Source organism: Argopecten irradians, chromosome 10, assembly GCF_041381155.1.
Source record: "Argopecten irradians isolate NY chromosome 10, Ai_NY, whole genome shotgun sequence".
Taxonomy (NCBI): Eukaryota; Metazoa; Mollusca; class Bivalvia; order Pectinida; family Pectinidae; genus Argopecten; species Argopecten irradians.
In genome coordinates this window covers 23,509,140-23,529,459 of record NC_091143.1, presented here as the reverse complement: position 1 = coordinate 23,529,459, position 20,320 = coordinate 23,509,140, and the positions used below count along the sequence as shown (strand labels likewise).

The 20,320-nt window shown below is 35.4% G+C and overlaps 2 protein-coding genes across 2 annotated transcripts; one reads left to right on the top strand and one right to left on the bottom strand.

Annotated features, from left to right (window-relative positions):
• On the top strand, window positions 1-6,561 carry LOC138333428 (cylicin-2-like). The gene is made up of 9 exons (XM_069281797.1): window positions 1-249; window positions 880-962; window positions 1,357-1,656; window positions 2,234-2,314; window positions 2,485-2,619; window positions 2,783-2,918; window positions 4,394-4,545; window positions 5,565-5,675; window positions 5,963-6,561. Exons 1-9 carry the CDS (start codon window positions 48-50, stop codon window positions 6,392-6,394), a joined length of 1,632 nt encoding a protein of 543 aa, XP_069137898.1. The 5' UTR covers window positions 1-47; the 3' UTR covers window positions 6,395-6,561.
• A 2,124-nt stretch (window positions 6,562-8,685) lies between these two features.
• Window positions 8,686-20,320, bottom strand: LOC138333426 (peptidyl-alpha-hydroxyglycine alpha-amidating lyase 1-like). Its single transcript, XM_069281796.1, has 10 exons — window positions 19,826-20,320; window positions 17,843-18,009; window positions 12,736-12,846; window positions 12,286-12,358; window positions 11,297-11,439; window positions 11,011-11,087; window positions 10,326-10,428; window positions 10,026-10,135; window positions 9,588-9,718; window positions 8,686-9,395 (listed from the first exon to the last, which is right to left on the bottom strand). Exons 1-10 carry the CDS (start codon window positions 19,952-19,954, stop codon window positions 9,294-9,296), a joined length of 1,146 nt encoding a protein of 381 aa, XP_069137897.1. The 5' UTR covers window positions 19,955-20,320; the 3' UTR covers window positions 8,686-9,293.

Genomic DNA, 20,320 nt, shown 5'->3' with positions numbered 1-20,320 from the left:
TAGTCCCGCCACTTGATCCATACGACCGACGCTGACAGGATATAGCCATGGAGTCGCCCGAGGAACGTCCCTCCCCATCCATTGAGTCTCATTTCATCAAAAAGCTCAGCACTGTCCCCGCCTGTCAGGCCATTCTAGGTTACTACGAGGCCATCAAAGCGTCCAACAGGATTTTCGAGTATGGACTGACTTACGTTGAGACGGGCATGTGCACGTTCGTTGGTAACATAACGAAAAACTCCTGGGCGGGTAAGTCGGGTAGGATCGGTAGACAAAAAAAGAGACAACGGATTCATCTTTTATACGATCACGCATAAAAGAAATCTGATATAAATTTATCAAATTATAAAAATGTTTAAAATAAGGCACGGTAGAGTACTTGTCGCAATTGCTATTTTGGGCTACAATATGACCACTCGTTCACACAAATGGATCAATTAAAGAAACGAAGATAAAAGTCAGGATTAAATGAAAATCGGGGGCCGCCTGTCAAAGTCTCTTCCTTGCTAGTTCACTGGCGCCTTTCAGTTTGAATTAAAAAACATCATTGACATGGTCACAGAAAGATTTGTTTCAACACTAAAGCTTCAAACAACGATATCGTTTCATGCTGTCCCGAACTACTCATTATTTATACGAAATGAAAAAAAAACCCGGGCAAGGTAATCACATAGAAATACCTTCAGTATGTGATACAATTTCTCATAGACATCTGTTACAACGTAAGCTCCAATCGGATGAATTTGAGATTTTTACCAAATTGTAATCTTTTAAAGTCGGTTTTGTATGTAATCTTACCGTGAATTAGTGGTAGTTCGTGCGACGTTCATGATCAAACTATTTTTATTAGACATGTGTCATTTTGATGTTTCGATGTAGGTTCCACGTTGGACCAGTATGCTGGAGAAGGGGTAGAGAGACTTGTAGTTAAATTCCCGATACTGGAGAAAGCTCCTAAAAAGGTAAAAATTGATAGCATTCATTCATTATGTTCGAAGTTGTTGCCGGTTGGTCTGGGTCGATTATTGACCAGGCAGCCTATAATTAATCGGTAGGGGTTCGGAGGTCTCGGGTTCGAGTCCCAGTCTGGTTGCTACATTTCATCCTCTCCTGTTACCGAAGTTATTACCACAGGGACTTGGCATGGATTTCAAACCAACGGTTCAATATATACATGCATTACATATACACATTGATTGTATATTGACGACCGTTCATTGGAAATCCGTACTAAGTCCTTTGCCTCTTACGCAGAATCGTTATTTGCAAGATAATGTAGTTAAATGTACAATATCTTTACTGGCATCATCGGTAGCCATTCCCATGATCTTTGGTAGTATCTATATGTGTTTACAGTTAGTTACCAAGACCAGGCGAAAGACTATGAAGAAGATGAAGAAAGGGGCGGCCTCGGTGTTTGACAGTCGTATTGGCCGACTGTTCACTTACGGACTGAAGTCTGCCGTGAATATGTCGGAGAATCTGCTTGTCGGACTGCAACCGCATGGACATAAGTCACCAAGGAAACCGGACGAGAAGGACGGACGGAAATCGGAGAAGACTTGTCAGACAGAAGACGGAAAGAAAGTGACGATGGTTTCTAGTAAAGAGCAACAGACAGAATTGAGTGGGGCAGACATGATCAAACACAAAATGGTAAGGTCACATGACCAAACACAAAATGGTAAGGTCACATGATCAGTCACAAAATGGTAAGGTCACATGACCAAACACAAAATGGTAAGACCGCATCAAACAAAATGGTAAGGTCACATGATCAAACACAGAATGGTAAGGTCACATGATCAGTCAGAAAATGGCAACGTAGCATGATAAATAGAAAATGGCAAGGTCACGTGATCAAGCACAAAATGGTAAGGTCACATGATCAAACACAAAATGCTAAGGTCAGATTATCAAACACAAAATGCTATGGTCACATGATCAAACACAAAATGGTCAGATAGCATCAAACAAAATGGTAAGGACGCTCCATGAACAAAAAATTGCTTTGGTGGTCTGATCACAAGGCAAATTGATAGGTCTAGACAAAGATTCTTTTGGCCCAGTACTGAATACTATTCATTTTTATCCGGAACCAGACATAGGTATTGCTGCAAAATGCCTTGAGAACAATTTTCATTAAAAAAACCTTTGGGTTAACTAATGATAATTGAGGTCATGCCGTCAACTATCTTAATACAGTGTAATGTCAAATGTCTTGTTTTAACAGGAAGCCCTTGCTGACGAAGGTTCAGCGTCCAAACTTCAGATGTATTTCATGGAAGTCTTGCTGTTCCCACTGGAATTAATGGTAATATAATCCGTTTTCACCGTTTTGGACAGGAAATGTGAAGTACATCATTTTGAAAAAATAAGTATAAATTTGTGACAAAAATGATGCTTTTAAGAAAATGATAAAAGCCTTGTTAAAGATATTCCATGAGCCTTGCGAGAATATTATTATTTATGTTCTCACTATAGGTAGAATTCCTGCGGAAAGTTCACGACTCTATACCTGGCGCTAAAAAGTCGGCGCCTAGTCGGAAATCTGCACGGAAAGGAAAACCTACAGAAATGTCTCCAGAGAAAAAGATGGAGATCGAATCGAGGCGAAAGGTACGTATTTTTGAGCTAGGCAATGTGTATTAAACTGATTGGCAGTTATATATGCTAAATGTGAACAGAAAAATGTGAATTGTGGTTTACTGAAATAATTAGTTATTCAGTATCTATATACAGGAAATGTACATTTGTATCTATGTATCACTGTTTACTATAGGTATCCCCAAAAAAGCGGATCCAGTCGTCACTGCTAGGGAATCTTAAGAGGGTAACATGCCGTGTACTGGGTCTGGATGATACATCTGCTAAAAAACAGAGCGACATCCGTGACTTCATCAAATGTAGCAAACATCGTGAGTGGTTAACAGTACAAATTTTTACATTCTTACTTTAAAATGGCCAATGTACGTAACGATATTGGTTTTGTTAGTTTACGATACTATTAAAGGTGCTCCATCGCCGACAGAGCATAAATGATATTCATCATTTGAACAATAATTGGTGTTTAATCGTGTATGCATGTATATATGCCTAATTAACACAAAAATAACATAAAATAATTTATTTTGTCTTTGGTGCATGCGCAATCATTACTTCATTCCATATAAGATATAGTGCCACAGATTTTTTTCAGGATGCAAATAATTATTTTTCATATTTTTAACATGAAGTAAAATAAGAAGCTCAAACTTTTCAATGGTGGTAATGGTGTAAAGTAAGTAACTTTTGAAACTGAAGAAAAATACAAAATCGTCTACTCCTGTTTTTGATAGTGAAAAAATACCATTTGTCAGCGGTGGAGTATCTTTAACGGTCATGGAGGAAAGAGAGAGTACTCAGAGGAGAAAAAAACCCACCAACCAATATTCTGCCACCGCGGCCCCAAACACTACATGCAATGCATGTTACAGACGTTTTAATATAATGTACACTGATAATATCCCGACATACATGTAAAACTTAGCTAGTTCTCTATTTAGTGTTATATTTATATATACTAATAATAAAAAGGAGGCAGATTAATATAATTTTTTTATACTTTTTTCTGAATCTTTACTTCATAATATATTGATACTTATGTACTTAATTAAAATATGATTTAAACTAAATTATCCTAAACAGTATTGCTATGTTAAATTCGCGCTTGCTTGTATAACCGACAAAATTTAATCAGCGCAATGATGTTTTAACCTTAACTAGTGTGTGGAGCACTAAATTACGTATACATATTTTATATCGATTGATATCGTTCTTCTGGAACAAGTACCCCAAAAAATGATTAGTTGAGATTCTGTTCATTAGTATTGAAGTCACTATTTTTTAATTTCATCGGGGTATGAAAGAAATTTTGTTTGCAAACTGTGTGAATCCGCGTAGCGGATTCTCACAAAAGTTTGCAAACAAAATTTATTTCATACCCCGATGAAATTAAAAAATAGTGACTTCAATGCTTATAATTAATTTTCCAGGCTACTTTATAAAATGAAATACGTTTACACGTACGATTCCATTGATTTTTTCCAAGGGATTATTTTTTCCAAATCAATACGCAACGTCAATGTTTCTATTGTGACGTCACGATAACGTCGGGATTTCCGCGCCATTCTCGGATTTTTTTTCATCGTGGAATGAAAAAAATGAATAGGCCAATCAGAAAGCCAGTAACAAAGAGAAAATTAATTATTTAGTATTTGTGAACAAATATGGAGCGTTTCATGTTCTGTTCAAAGACACGAGGTGATATGACCAACAGCACACTGTAAATAGGCAGCGACGTCACAATTTATGTGAGCATGTCTTTTTAAACACATTCCGTGCTAATTTCCAGGAGGTTTGAACCTTGACCCCGTGGTGGATGGTGACGAATCCGAGAAGAAGAGGAAACATGACGATATGTCTGACGGGTCAGAGTCTACAGACGAGGACTTGATGTACATGGACTTAGACGATTACGAGTCGGAGGAGGATCCAGACTACGAGGTATAGTCCACACATCCACTGATAGATACCATGCCCCTCAAATGTCCTTTCTGCTATCATGCCTCTAATTCACTCACCATGTACATGTATTCCAAGGCAGATTGAATGAAGTTAATAATAAATAACAATCCTTATACCGCAATTCTGTATTTGCATATTACAGTCACTATTTTTTAATTTCATCGCGTAGTGGATTCTCACAAAAGTTTGCAAACAAAATTTATTTCATACCCCGATGAAATTAAAAAATAGTGACTTCAATACTTATAATTAATTTCCCAGGCTACTTTATAAAATGAAATACATTTACACGTACGATTCCATTGATTTTTTCCAGGGGATTATTTTTTCCAAATCAATACGCAACGTCAATGTTTCTATTGTGACGTCATGATAACGTTGGGAATTCCGCGCCATTCTCGGATTTTTTTTCATCGTGGAATGAAAAAAATGAATAGACCAATCAGAAAGCCAGTAACAAAGAGAAAATTAATTATTTGCATATTACAGAGTTATCTGCCATTGCGGGTAGGTATTGATTGTGACGTCATGTGTTTTGGAGCGTAACGTCATACATTTCGGAGAAAACGACGTGAATTGCGTTCACAAAATAATGACGTAACAATCGATACCTACCCGCAAGGGAGCTAACTCTGTAATATGCAAAGACGGAATTGTTTTATATAAACTTCTTTTGCAATTGATTTGAGACTGACATTGTGCAATGTTATAAAACATCTTATTGGTCATTTTAGAATTAACTATATATTTTACTGATTTTTGTGATTAACTCTCTAAGAAAAAAACAAAGAAGTAAATCATTTTAATTCAATCTGTCATATGAAAATCCAGCTTTCCTTGCGGTCTTTTTTGTTATGAAATCAATACGCTGTTGTATCCGCCAATCAGAGTCCACATAACACAATTCGACGTCATTTTGTATGTTATAACATTTTAAGCCAAGGGAAGGCTTGTTAGAAGCAAACTTGGATTACTAAGACTACACTGCTATTTTCCAGCCGACAGACAGCAGTATGAGCGACATCAGTATAGAATCTGATGAGGGGGAAAGTGAGGGCGAATTGGAGGCCGAAAAAATGGGCGAGGAAATGTACCAACTCAAAGAAAAGGTAAGAATAAAACAGGGCATGTATCCTTTTTAGTTTCAAGCTAATCGTATAGGCCAACTCCGTTTGTGTTTTTCTCAGAAGGGAGGTAGACGGCGGAAGATATAAAACGAGATAATGTGAGTAATTGAAGTAAAAGTCAAATCGAGTTGGGCTCGAAATATGGTAGATACTGTATATTACATCTTTGTAATATTTTTTGGCTTTATTTTCTTTCATTCATGCAACTCCATAGTGCAGTCGTTGACATACAACCAAATCTGTCATTAAATAATGTGTTATATACTCAGGATAACAAACCAGAGGTGTCAAAGACAGGACAACAGCCTCCGAAACCGGACGACAAAGGTCACCAAAATGACAAAGGACAAAATAACGACAAAGGACAATATAACGACAAAGGACAGCAGAAGGGGCAACAGAACGACAAAGGACAACAGAACACACAAAAAGGTGACCTAAAGGAGAACAAAAATGACACAAAGTCGACCAAACAGGACGACAAAATGTCCTATAAACACGACCAGAAGAACCAGCCGTCACCCAAACCGGATCAAAGGTCACAGGCTTTCACTAAACTCGACTCTAAGAACAACAAATCTCCCAGTAAGGACCAAAAGATAGCGACAGGGGCCGTGGAGGATAAAAATAAAAACGTATGTAAACAACCACCTAAGGGAAATGCTTCAAACTGCTCACCAATCGCACTGCCTTCAAAATGACAAACATGGACTCATTGGACTGGACAGATTATGCATGTGCTGGGTTTTGCTTGTGAAATTTACGCTCAGTTTATTGGAAAAACTTCATAAGATTTAATTTATTGTTAGTTTAAAATTTACTTTGTCGACACAAGACCAGTTTCATTAAAACCCGATCAAGTGAAGAAGTTGTCAGGTGTTATTTTTTAAGATCGGGACACGCTTACGTCCGTGGGCCGGCGACCATTCGTGCAAATGCAATTCTTTTATAGCTATTTTCAAAAATGTACTGGAGGAATATTAATTGGCATTATTGGTTCATAGTTTTGTAGCTGCTCGATGTGCAGATTGGGATTGGTCCAAACATAGAGCTACATTGTAACTAGATACCATCTTGGGTTTCTGCCATTTCAGGTGCCGGTTACCATGTATTTTTTTGTGTCCATTACCTATACAGTGAATGGGATAACGGATTGGGTAAAAGTTAATACAACTTAACAAAGACCCTTGCCCAAAATACAACAAAGTGAGTACATAAATACGTGTGGATTAGAGTGACAAATTAATAAAACATTTTTTTTCTTCAAACCTACTGGACCCAATGTAATTTTGTACCTGAGCAAATAAATTTAAATTAATTTCATCAGACAATTTTTCGCTTCCATTTAGCGCTAAGTTTAAATCAATTGGAACATTCAATCTAATCAAGAAGTTAGACAAGTTGTATCTCTGTCTGATATAAAGTGGACATTCTAAAAGGTAGTGAAAAGTATTTTCACGTGGATATCCACATCACAAGTTGGTTCCACCTCTAGTCCTACCCGAAAAAAAGATCGTACTGTAATGGACTACTTTGATGTCTGAGTTTGTATGTAAAATAATGAAATTTCGTTTGCCTACATTGAAATATTTAGGAGGGGGATTTGGTCTGTTATGACCAGAGAGTATCGCTTGATTAAATGACCGAAGTGTAGGAAGAGAAATGGTTTTTAAATCTAAAGCAATTCATAAACATGGTGTTGATGGGAGGAAATTAAAGAACTAATAGTCTATGATAGGCCATAAAAAGTATTATATAACCTTCACCATTTTTTCATTACATATTGGGTATGCTGACCACCTGTTGGTTGTAATAATGTGAATAAATATTCGGGAACAAGTTTATTATGCAAAGTTAACGAAGTTTGACATAATTTTTCGAGACCCGTCTCAAAATATAAGGCATTGTTTGTAATCTACGATGGTAAACCAGTTATAATATTTAGTCTTTCAGTGTCTGAACTGGTACAACCATCCCTTAAACAGATATACTCTAAAACCTGCAATATAAATGTTTCAATTTTTTTAGAAGAGAGTCACGTTTTTAAGTCATTTTAAGTTATCTCGGGACATTTTTTTAGAGACTTAAAATTTTCGTCGATATGATCGCCCCATTTCGCGTCAAAATTCAAAGATACTCCTCAATGCCCGTGATCTAAAAAATGTTGTCAAAAGACAATTCTATCACTTCGTCTACTTCATTATAATCTGTACTAAAAAGAACATTGGTTTTATTTGGATTTTAAGTAACCAACCATTTCTTCGCCCATTGATTCAGGAATTCTAGATCACGATTGAGGGTATCAAATAAAAATAAATGAAGTCGCGTTCGTATGACCATTTATTCTCGATCGCCATTTTATTCTTGAACCGTCATCAAAATGTGGCAAGTGTCTTTTGTAAGTTTAGGAACATTTTTTCGCTGATATAGGTAAGGGTATATGGCGACCTAAGGAAACGGGCAACAGTTTGTATGAGGGTCCAACATATCATCTGTTGCCTGAAAACCCAGTCGATAACTGTTTTGTTATACCCCATTGTAACGTAACTCCGGTCAACAGCACATTTTAACAGTCGATTTTAAGTTATTTTGACCGCTAGACGAAACCATTAATTTATTGGCATTTTTGTCAATGGAGTTTATATAGAAACTATTTAATAGGGGTATAACAATTCACAATGTTGGTGATGTTGGTTGTACCAGCGTCTTCCTTCCTCCATGAACACTACCAATAGTGTACTATATACCAGTATTTCCTGTCCTTTATAAGATAATTGCAAATGCATAAATTCAGTTTTGAATTCGCAATTGGTAAACTGATATTTTATATATATAATCCAAGAAACATTTGAAGTCGCGTTAGAGCTCTCGAGAACTTACGTAGATACTGAAAATGTTTTGTTTTTGATTGTAAAATTGGTCTACAGTATGCCTTGACTCTGGATAAAAACTGTCGATGTGAATAGTTGATGTACCAAGACGTAACGAAATATAAAGTTTATATCTTTATTGGAACGAATCACAATGTTATAACGAAACCCAACAATGATCAACATTAATAAAATGGACATTTAGTGACGTTCATATTGGATCTATCTAAAACCGGGTGATATTATACACTTATTTTAGAAATGACTTGGAACCAAAGGTGCTTTTAAAATCAAAGTAAGAACATAATATGAATAGAAGGCAATTTAATAAAACATTGAATTGAAATATCGGTTGAACAGAAGTTTTAAAATTACCCGTAAAATTAAACCTTGAATGTTAATTCGTTTAATCATGAACATACATAATTTTTAAACAACATCTAACGTAATGTTAATGGCAGTATTATGTTCATAATAAACAATAAAAAATTAATGTGACCTCAAAAAACAAATCTAAACAATTTAAAACAAATGATGATGGCAATGATCTGTAGAAAGTTGTCATTCTGTTGCCACGATTGAGTTTTTTCTTACATGACTTTGGATGATGTTACTGATGCACAAAACAAATGAACTATATGGATAATTCCTCCACACGTTGACAACGATTTTACTTCAAAATACGACAATCTCATATTGGAAACAAGACTACTTGTTGAGCTGTCTCCCCTTACATCTGCCGGAACTTGAGGACTCTTTTAGGAACAATCTCCCCAGTATAGATGTCGCGACCATCAAGTGACACCGCGATGTCATGTGGCTGTCCAAAACCCTGCAGAAAAAGGAAATTAATTGGTAATAACAAAAAACAATGGTAATAGTTTAACAAAACCAACTGCAAGTCATTTCTATTCGTTTTATTCTCCCATTCGAGAATGCGTTCAGGGAGAAAGAAAATCCTCTTTTGTTTTGCGAATAACAATGCTTTTATGAAAAGTAAAATTTTGCAAATATTTATACCTACCATGAAGTTATCTCCCCCTACTATCCGGTTTGGTGGCTCTGTCCTATAAATGATTTGGCCACTGAGATCCATTTTGTATAGGTAGGCGTTAGGCATAGGGCCGCTCACGAGGTATATAGCCTCTTCAGGACCTGTAAGGTACATTTTACATATACAAATGTAGTTAGGTTTAGATTATCTCCCTTGTTTAGCTGTATCAATGCTCAGTTTTAGTAGCTCTTTATTAGATTTGCGCTTTCCAGCTCATCAGCAAATCAAGGAAATATTATTAAACGCAATATGTCATAGCGTTCTACAATGCAAAGCTTGTGTACATTATTTGGTAACTAGTAATATTTTACGCTGAATGTGTTTGTCCTTCTGCCTTCGGGAACATGAATGTTGATGTAGAAAAAATTGTTTAAACATAATTTGAGTTGTGCAATGTGGGTTACGTACCATTGTTATCATAAGCAATGGCGAAGACCTTTCCGAATTCTTTGTTATCAAAAGAGCGTAAGAAGTGACCGGCTTCTGTTCCATTAATTCCGGCGGTGAAACACTGGATCCTGGACAACAATACAGAAAATGAACATATCATCCACGCAATAAATTATTTCCATCTATGTGATATCTAAACATTGTATGCATAACTATTTTATGAAGAAAAAAATAACGCTTATTAATTTGCATATGTTCGCCATATGCTATCATTTTTCAGAGTAATTTATGACAAGAAAAGCTTCATTGATGACGTACCTGCCGTGTTCTCTGTCGGCCACACAGATGACGTTCCTGGCCTCAATCAATGCGAGGCTGTGTGGCACAAAGAACTCGTCTTCGCTCAGGGGACCTACTTGTCCTGTCAACAGATCATATCAAGATCATATTATAGATCACATCTATAAGTGATGGTGTGTAATTCAATTGTAATTCAATAGTATTTCAGCTGTAATTAAATTTAATTCAATTGTAATTCAACTGTTCGTGTACTGAAAAAATACATATTTACATATGTAATTCAATAGTATTTCAATTGTAATGCAGTTTAATTCAATTGTAATTCAACTGTTCACATATTGAATAAAAACATACAAACAAACGTATTTCTTGCCAAATTTGGGAATATTGGATTTTAAATGAAAACAACAGTATACTGCAATTATTCTCCAGGTATTTTAAGTATAGTTATAGACTCGTACATTGTAGGTTATCGAGATGAAATGCTAACATGATAAAGGAAATGTTCCATTGGCCACATGGAATATCTCAGAGTTAACAAGTCCTTGTATTAACCTAAAAAAAAGTCAATAATTGTATAATGTCTCATATTTAACGCTAATACTGTTTTTGATCATTGGTGGCCTAGTTCTTTTATTGTACTCCTGGCTACTCATGTCTATTGTAACATATGGATACCATACATCATATAACAACGACTTACCTCCATTGGACTTTTTGCCCCACTGTGATATGAGATGTCCCTCCTTGTTGAATTTCATTATTCTTCCGTTGCAATATCTGAAAAGCATAAATATAAATTCGTAAATGCATCGTCGATGCACACGAAAATGTCGGTTTTGATTTATTGACGAAAATAAAATGGCCTCCGAAAGTATGATCATAGGTGCACTGCATTTGCCTGATCTTTCCAATGGTTTTGTTTGGTGTTATAATTTTCGACAACACAAACACCTAATAATGTATTTTACTATAACCGTGATTCTTACCCGTCAGAAACAAAGAAATCGCCGTTAGATGCTACAGCGACATCTGTAGGTTTGCAAAAGTGGTCGTCGTCACTTCCGGGGACCATGGCCTCGCCCAGGACGATGTCTGATGGATCATGGCTGCCTTTTGGAAACATCATTACCTGTGGTGAAAATACTCGGTTATTGTAAAAACTATATTCCATCTAGGTATAATATAGAGCTATCTCCTTTGCTGGACGATATCGATTGTGAGGGTATTATTTTGTGAGCAAAAGTCACGTCTTTTCTATAAAAAAATATGACGTTACGTTCTCAAACAAACGACGTCACAATCAATATCTAACCACAAAGAAAGATACCTCTTTAATATGCAATATATTCGGAATGATAAAAAAATATAAACATATTTATATTAAGCCTTATCTAGCTATCTCAAACACAAAGAATTTCCTTAGCCTCGACTAACATTTTAACAGTATGTAAACCTAACTCGAATTATCGAATAATTCCAAGTGATACCGTGATGCTATTGACATGGAGATAACAAAGTTAGACTGTAAATTGCATGTAAAATCGCATAATGAAAGTAAATGTTTCTGGACATTAACAAATAAAGCATGCATAGTGCATACGTTTAGCTCAGATTCCTTATACAAATCATACTGTGCTTTCATTCACGTGATTTTATCGAAAGCCTGCACACATTGCATAAATCATACCCAAAACACTTGTACCCCCATGTGAGCTTCAACGAAGACAAATTCGCGTTCTAATTAAAGTTGTAAGTTTGGGAAATGTAACTTAAAAATCATTTGCAATATATAACACTTTAGTCTCTCGTTTACAAGTTTGAGACCTTTACGTATTTAAAAGTCTCACTGGAATGCTTCGAAAAAGCACATTTTACGATTACCTAACGTTAATGCTAAGTAATGGAATCTTTTAACGTGCATTTGCAATAAAGTACAATAAGTAATGACGTTAGAACAGAATACTGATTGTTTTACCTGGTGTAAGGCGACATCCGTCACCCACAGATTCCCTGCATTGTCTACAGTCAGACCATGGGGCATATAGAACCTTCAAAATAACAAAATTATTGATGTTAGTTACTCAAGGTCCATAACGCAGTTATGAGGGGACACATATGATCGTGCATAGGTATTCATGGTACGTCATCAAAATCATCAAGGGTAGTATTATCATTAGTAATATAGCAGTGAAAATAAAATTAAAATCTAGAACGATTCAAGATAGCATGGATGCATGTAAATGATAGGGAAACAAATCGTCAGCTTATTGTTAAAGTTATAGAATGTTTCCATAATTGGACCAATCCCTTCTTTTATCTGACAACAATGAAACTGTGGAATGTTAAAATAGTAATTCCCGTGTATGCTCCAAAACAGAAAAGCATTATCAAGGTCTAGCATTTTATTTATATTCGCGTTCTTTACCTGTCGGCCCCAAAACTCTCCTTAATCTGTCCTGTCTGACTGTCTAGGCGGAGGATGGTGTCGTTTTTAATGGTACCTTGGCCGGGCGCGAACTCATCCCCAACAAAAGAGCTGTGAAAGAAACAAGGGTCAGAAATCTCCTTGCTTGTCTAAAGGTTATACATGTAATTAATGGATGTGCCTAAAGAACGAAAGTCATGGTGCTTTAAAGATTAGAGAGAAAAAAAAAAGCGTGCACTTTAAACCACAACCGAATCCCAAAACAAAGTAATAGTACCGAAGTTGTCTGGATAGACTAGTGTCCAACTGCATTACCGCATTGCATTACCACATTCAAATTAAAATACCGGGGTATTGTATGATGTACAAAAAGTTTTAGTAGCAAAAGGTGCGTCAAAATGTTTAGTTTGCTATTGTTGTATAAATGTAATGTCAAGGGACACTCAATGTATTCAGTAAAATGAGTTGTTTGCAAGGCATTTCACTACATACAATGGCATGATGATTTCGAGAGACAAAAGGCCAGATCTGAGAACAACTGAATATCAACGATATATAATAGCAAAATGTCGAAAGGCAACAAGAGTTTCGCGACAGGGCAATATTTTCACGCTTATTGCTTTGCCTTTAATCGTTTTCGTGTAGATGGCTACATGCGCCAACCTCTCGTGAGAGAATTTTTATTGGAAACAACACGAAACGGTGAAATGACAATATTAATCTAAATCAATAGATAAAACCAATGTTACTGGTCGTTACGGTCAGTCAAAATGTTCCTTTATTTACTTTTGGCATATCAAGGTTTCAGGGATGCAGGTTTATGCTTGAAGTAAACCAATTAAATCAATGAACTCTAATTGAGTTACCAACAATTATCTTTTTTAAAAACTATCAGCATCACCAGAGCTATAATATGGAACGGGTTTGAACGCAATTTTGGATATGTAAGAGAGTACGGTACACTAGCTGAGCTCAGGTCGCGATCATGGGACCAATTTGGCAGATACTGGCAACAGGTCGATGTTTTTCTACGACTACCACCGAGACTTTTATTTTGGCGTTATACTATAAATAAAACCAAATCGATAAGTTTTAAAATTGACGAACTCAATGTCCAAATATATCACAAAATCAGAAACCATTTAGAAATCATACACTGTGGGCATGCAATGAAGGGAATAATTTTATCTTGAAATGCCTTCGTTATGAAATCAGGGACGATCGTCTAGTTTATTGTCTTGTGTATGGAATCAACATTAATATATTGCAATAATTGAGTTTAAAATACGGCTTTCATGTCAACGACATGTCACTTATTTCTTGAATTTTGTATTCTAAGATGCACAGATGTTAGGCAGGCATCGTTTGTATTGTCAACAAACCACAAAGATAGCATGTGAATACTTCTGTTGGTTGTTTTATTTAGGGACAGTATACGGTAAAAAAAAAATAGCTGATCGAATACGCTCCAAGGCGGTAAAGACTATGTATAATGGATGAGAATGGAGAATAACTATTGCATCAAAACCCTATAATACGCGGCGTCTGTGCTCTGGAGCGTTGAACTTCGGCTACTGCTGATAAACGTGCGTGGGAGGTTTCCCGACTGATATATATAACAAGCGTTTCATCTGCGATAAAAGTCAATCGAATTCGCATTACAAACACAATTTCATATCGCCTTTTTTCAGCGCCATATCATCTCTGGCATGAGCAAACATGGTAATCACATATTTGGAAAAATAAGTCAATCCAATATTGTATTGAAAGAAATAAATTAGTCCTAATATAAAATATATACAGATCAATATCAGATAATTATAGATGTAATAGGTTTTAACTAAAAAAAGTGTTGCATTTAATCCTACGACAAGAACACATGGTGAATTCATGGTGCTATTTATAAAGACCAGCGTGTTTGGGGTTCTGGCTGTGTCAAGGCCCTTGAGACGCATGACTCATGCACATCTCTATCAAACACATTCGTGACCAGGGGCCTAAGCACCACGTGTCAGCTTCAGTTCTATCATTTGTCTATTTCCTGGTAAATAACGCATCGGGAAATATATAAACTCGGCAATCATATTTCATGATGTTAAAAACCGATTGTAAGTGACCGGAAAACTATGAGTCACGCTAGACGTCTAAATAAATCGCCATAATACTTTTTAGCGCCAAGATATTATAGATTTTAAAAGGACCTTGAAACGAATTTTGCACAATGACATCTGGCTTCCGATGCTTCAACTCAAGAACTCAGAATCACAATGGACGGTAGGTAGCATTCCATACAATAAATACATAGATTACAGCTTGCCGATGTGCTTTTTATTAACTTTACTGGAAAGTTGAAAGAAGGTTCAAAATGCCCAAAATTTACCAACGTTAAAAGATTGAATTTCAACTTAAATGACTCGGCGTTTACAACATTTAATTCCTAGAAAGGAGAATGTACGATCGCGCGTACACTCGTAAAAAACATGATACTTTTGACTACGAAAAATGGCTGTCATTTAATTTCTGATTTGTCTTTTTTCCTATTTCCAAAGCAACTGTCCACGTGGTGTGAATTGCGGCATTATCACTCGTATATCACAAACAAGTCAATCAGCGAGTGCGTATACATTACACAGGTGTTAAACATATCTTACATAAATCCTCGTAGATTTTCGTTGGAAGTGACAATAATTAACGCCATGTCATGATCAGACACTCATGCAGGTTTTGACACCCTGGTTGAAAGCATATTAACTAACTAATTAGTACAGTTCTGGGAGTACTCCAGAACGTTATTAGGCATCTGATTTCAACTAGAAATCAAAGTGCCAAGGCTACTCATAGACGCTGTGAATGAAGGACTCAAACAAAGGAATAAAAGAATTGGTTTATCATATATATATATATATATATATTAAATTTAGTTAACATGTTGTAGAACATTGTATTTATATATATAATGTATAATGTTGAATTTTGGAGTTAAACAAAAGATATTTATCATTTTATTATAATTAAATTTGATTCAACCACCATAAGTTAAATAGGTTAATGACTGTAATATATTTCATATACATGTATTAAAATTTCTTATTTCTGAAATAAGGAGATTTATTAAACCAATAAATCTGGTAAAAGTCTGAGTGCCATTTTCGTTTAATACATGTAAGCAATCTATATACAGTACACATATTGATTAATTACTGAAATTATCAATTTCACCAATGTCTCTTTAAAAAAAAGAAAATAATTTAATTAATATTCATATAATAACAACAGAAATATTGCGATTTCCAGATTATATAGTGATTTCCTTGTTAGAAAGACTAACATGGCTGCTTGCAAGTGTATCACTTTGCTTTGCCGACTTTTGGCTTATAAATCATGGCCAGATACTTTTGTCAAATAAAAAGTCATAATTTGGTTACCTATTACAACAATCCTTTGATATGAAACATTGTTGCAAATGTGCTGTGTATGTTTGTTTAAACACGGCTTGAACAAGTCGTCTCTAGATGGAAGAGAGCGTAGTAATTTCATCAGATATACAGTAGTTCGGTTTACTACGGTAATATAGCAGTGTTACGGCCGTACATGTTTTCAGAAAAAAAGAAAGATGGAATTAATGTTGACTAGAGATTGACACCTCATGTATAATTTCCATATGTATTTGTTTGATTTGATTTTAATTAAATAATTAAAGGTAGCTATAAATAATAACTTCCTGCAATGAAAGGCCTAATAGCAATGGCGTTTAAGACTCTAGATGGGAGAGAGCGTAGTAATTGCAACAGATGTAGTTCGCAAAGTCATCCAAATAAAAGACTTTTGCAAGCACATTAAAATCCCTCTTTTTGTATAAAAAATTAAAACAAATATAATTAAACATCTTTTATAGCATCAATTTTGTAACATTCAACAAGATAGAAAAACTAAGAAAATCTGCTGCGGAGGAATAAATTAAGATGGCGTTGTGTGTGATTTTCGGGAATATACAATATCTGAACCAAGATCAAAATGAAATAGTTCTAAGTACACATCGGAAAAATATCACTGATTGCTTAATTGTACACATCGATTATCGTTGTGACAATTATTGTACATGTGTGTTTTATTATTCTATACCTTCAATTAGGGTGTGAAAGTAACAAAACAGTATTTAATTTTCATCGCGGATTCTTATTATTTGTTTTGATGTGCTCAGGCTCGCTTAGCGTACCTATGATTGCTGTTTCACAGCATCAAAAATCCAGGCAGTAATAAAACATTATAATGCACACTCGCGCAATCATTCCATAATGACGTGTAATATCAAGACTAAATATATTTGAAACGTTGTGCAAGAGAGCGACACAATGACTCATCAATTTTTTTTGTATTCGTAAAAGATGCAAAACAAAACATGATTACATGTATTCTAAGTTACTATATAATACAAATATGATCCTTAGATTTCAGAGGATGTTTTATGGAGCTTATATAACCAGTATCAAACTCAATTTCCAACTTATCTCAATTACTCATCATTTCGAGGGAAACAAATTTCCATGACGTTATGTCAGTATGTCATAAGCTGTTCTCACTCTATGGATAGCATTTTGGGCATTTTGCTAATGGCAGACACTAATTGCTAAAATGGAAATAATCATTTTAGCATTTTTTGCTAAGCTATTTTTGACCGAGGAAAGAATACATGTATGTATTTATTTCTAGTTTCATTGTTTTGGTTCATTCTAATAACCTGAGCTATTAAAGCCATATGATTCAATATGGAATTTGTCATTCCAAGTGTTACAATGAAAGATGGCCTGGTTATGGCCTTGAGAATTAGGGAAGAATATATATGTGGAGAAGTATAAAATATCTTTATCATTTTCTAAGTTTACTTTTGGCAATTAAAAGCATTGCAAATTTTGCCCTATGCGCTATTGTTTTATTCATATTTTTAGTATTTTTTAAAGGACAAAAAAGTTACTTGATCGGCCACAAGGTGCGTTCTGCTAAAAACATTTTTGTGTAGCTGAAGAAAAAAAGAAAGGTTATAACAATTTTCTGATCTAGAGTTACCAGTGGTAAGTGTGGCGTTTATATTTCGGGTATATACACTCACCCATATCCCCACGCTCTCTCTCCTCGATGGAATACTATGACGTCACCATTTGTGGGGTCGACGGCTATACCCCCAACTTGTCCGATCTTGACGTCATTAGCTGGCCAATGTGGCTCAACACGGGGCTCCCGGCTGTTTATGAGGGGTGCGTCGGCATAGTCAAGGCGCTGGAAGCATATGAGAAATAACATCTTACAATGTATAACAGGGTCAGTTTAAATACTGTAATATTCCTTATCTTAAAAGAAATTTTGAACTTAAAATTCTCCATAAAAACATTACAGAATTTAAAAATTTCCTTAAATTCTATAATGCTTTCCCAATAAAATATCAGATTAAGGAATTATCCTTAGTTCAGGAAACTGGCTCCAGGTCGGGTTCACAAGAAACTATAGATGTGCTAGGTGGTAAACTGGCATCCAGTAAAGCCCAATTAAACTCTCATAATATATTTAGACTTCACAATAATTTCAATATTTTTATTTCATTCCTTTTTTTTCAATTTTGGGTTGGAATTTCCATCTACCTTGACAACATCGCTTTAAAAATATCATATAAACCTTAATTGCTTTGTAAATACATAGTAATATACAAAATAATTAATGAGATATACTGTATATGTATATATTTATATATGCCATCTACCATTCTGATGTCAGTACTGACGGAGTAAAACAAAGGGAAGTAACGCTGATAGGTCAAAATGGCCAGCTGCTTGATACAGTATATCATACTTTTTAATATAAATGTATCCGTACGTTTTATATGTGAACTGTTTCATAAAACATTCCGAAATATGTTTAGATAAAAACTGTTTCATTCTAACTTAAAATTTCTATGTCTGAATCTGGTTTTATTATCATTAAATAATTCCTTATGTGAACAGACAGGGACCCGATAGCCAGACTAAAATCTTATCTTTTTATACATCCTTCCAATCCTTTTTTTATTCAACAATGAAATATATTTCAATGCATTTTTATTAATTCATTTCAATGAGTTTATAGGATATGACAATCATCATCCAAAAAAAATGAAGCACGGAAACTCTCCTCCGTTTCCCATATTTCATTGATAAAGATTTTCTTCATATTCATCAAGCGGTACACAGTATGGTTTAAGGTCCCTGCACTGGTACCTGACAGACGCTAGTAGATTTTTTTCGTTAAGTACTGGTTAGTCAGACCTGTCAATCTTTATGAAATGTTGTATAATGTTACCTTCCCGTTTACGCCAAGATCCTTAAGGATATACATATAATGTATGTGTAAGCATTAAATGTGATAAGCCTACAGATGGTAAAAACCACAGTAATGCAGTTCAAAGGCATTAGTTGTGAGTTGGTGTCTTATATAGGCATGTAATTCATCATTAATTTGTAATTAACTGGCATAATCATATGGCCAAAACGGGTATAAAGGATGAGCATTTTTGTAACATGTACATATATAAACTGTACTAGTTGTTGAAATAATGTACAGCTACGATCCTAACCAGTTTTGATATATATATGGTAATTACTAAAGTTAATAGGGACATCAAACAGTTTCTTAAATCGTTAATATTTGAGATGTTAGATTAAGAATAGTGTATTGTTCTATTTAACATATAAATCTTGCCGAACGAGACCTTATAAGAAGTGATGTATTACCGCGAATAATCCTGTAGGAAACGATCTCACAATATGGCGATGACCTGAGGCGAAATTAAGATGAACCAGACAAGACAATAACATAGAGCGTTCTTAAGACAAGAAACCTCTATAAATAACTCCTCGCGCTGTAAACCATTCTGTGCTTGAGAAATGGCCACAATACAAAATGAAATCCATATGAAATTACATGAATTAGAATTATATTTAGCAAAGAAATACATACACCGTGACGTGTTGGTAGAGTTCTATATAGATACAATATGTTTGTTATACACTTATGATAAACACATCTAATCAAGGTACGGAACTCCCACATGGTCAGTATTTACCTGTAGTCTGTCCAGTAACTCCGGAAGGTGCTCCCAGATATATTCCTCGTACCCTTGGGAGGGTCGTGCCCGGCCCCCACAGGCCAGCACCACTAGAAGGAACACGACACTAAGCCCCACACGGTTCATCGTGCTATCACTGTTTTCTTCCTAAATGTGTTTTTATATATATATACGATACGGAAATACAGGTAAATCTGTTGTCCTCTACATGATGTAGTGACTTATATGTGTACACCTGTCTTGTTTCCACACAGGTATAGGTCCGCCCTGATAACGAGCCGATATCTATATACTTCTAAAACCATCAACACTGTCGCATTAACATAATCATTCCGTGTTGATGACGCGCAGTTTTCAATGACAGGTTGCCATAGGGACGGAGGCGAAAATCGATTCCGCTCCAGGAAGCGTGGGCTGACAATAGATCGATGGCTATTTATACCCTAGCTTTGTTCGGAGCGATGTCTTGATAGGATATTTAACTATACATTT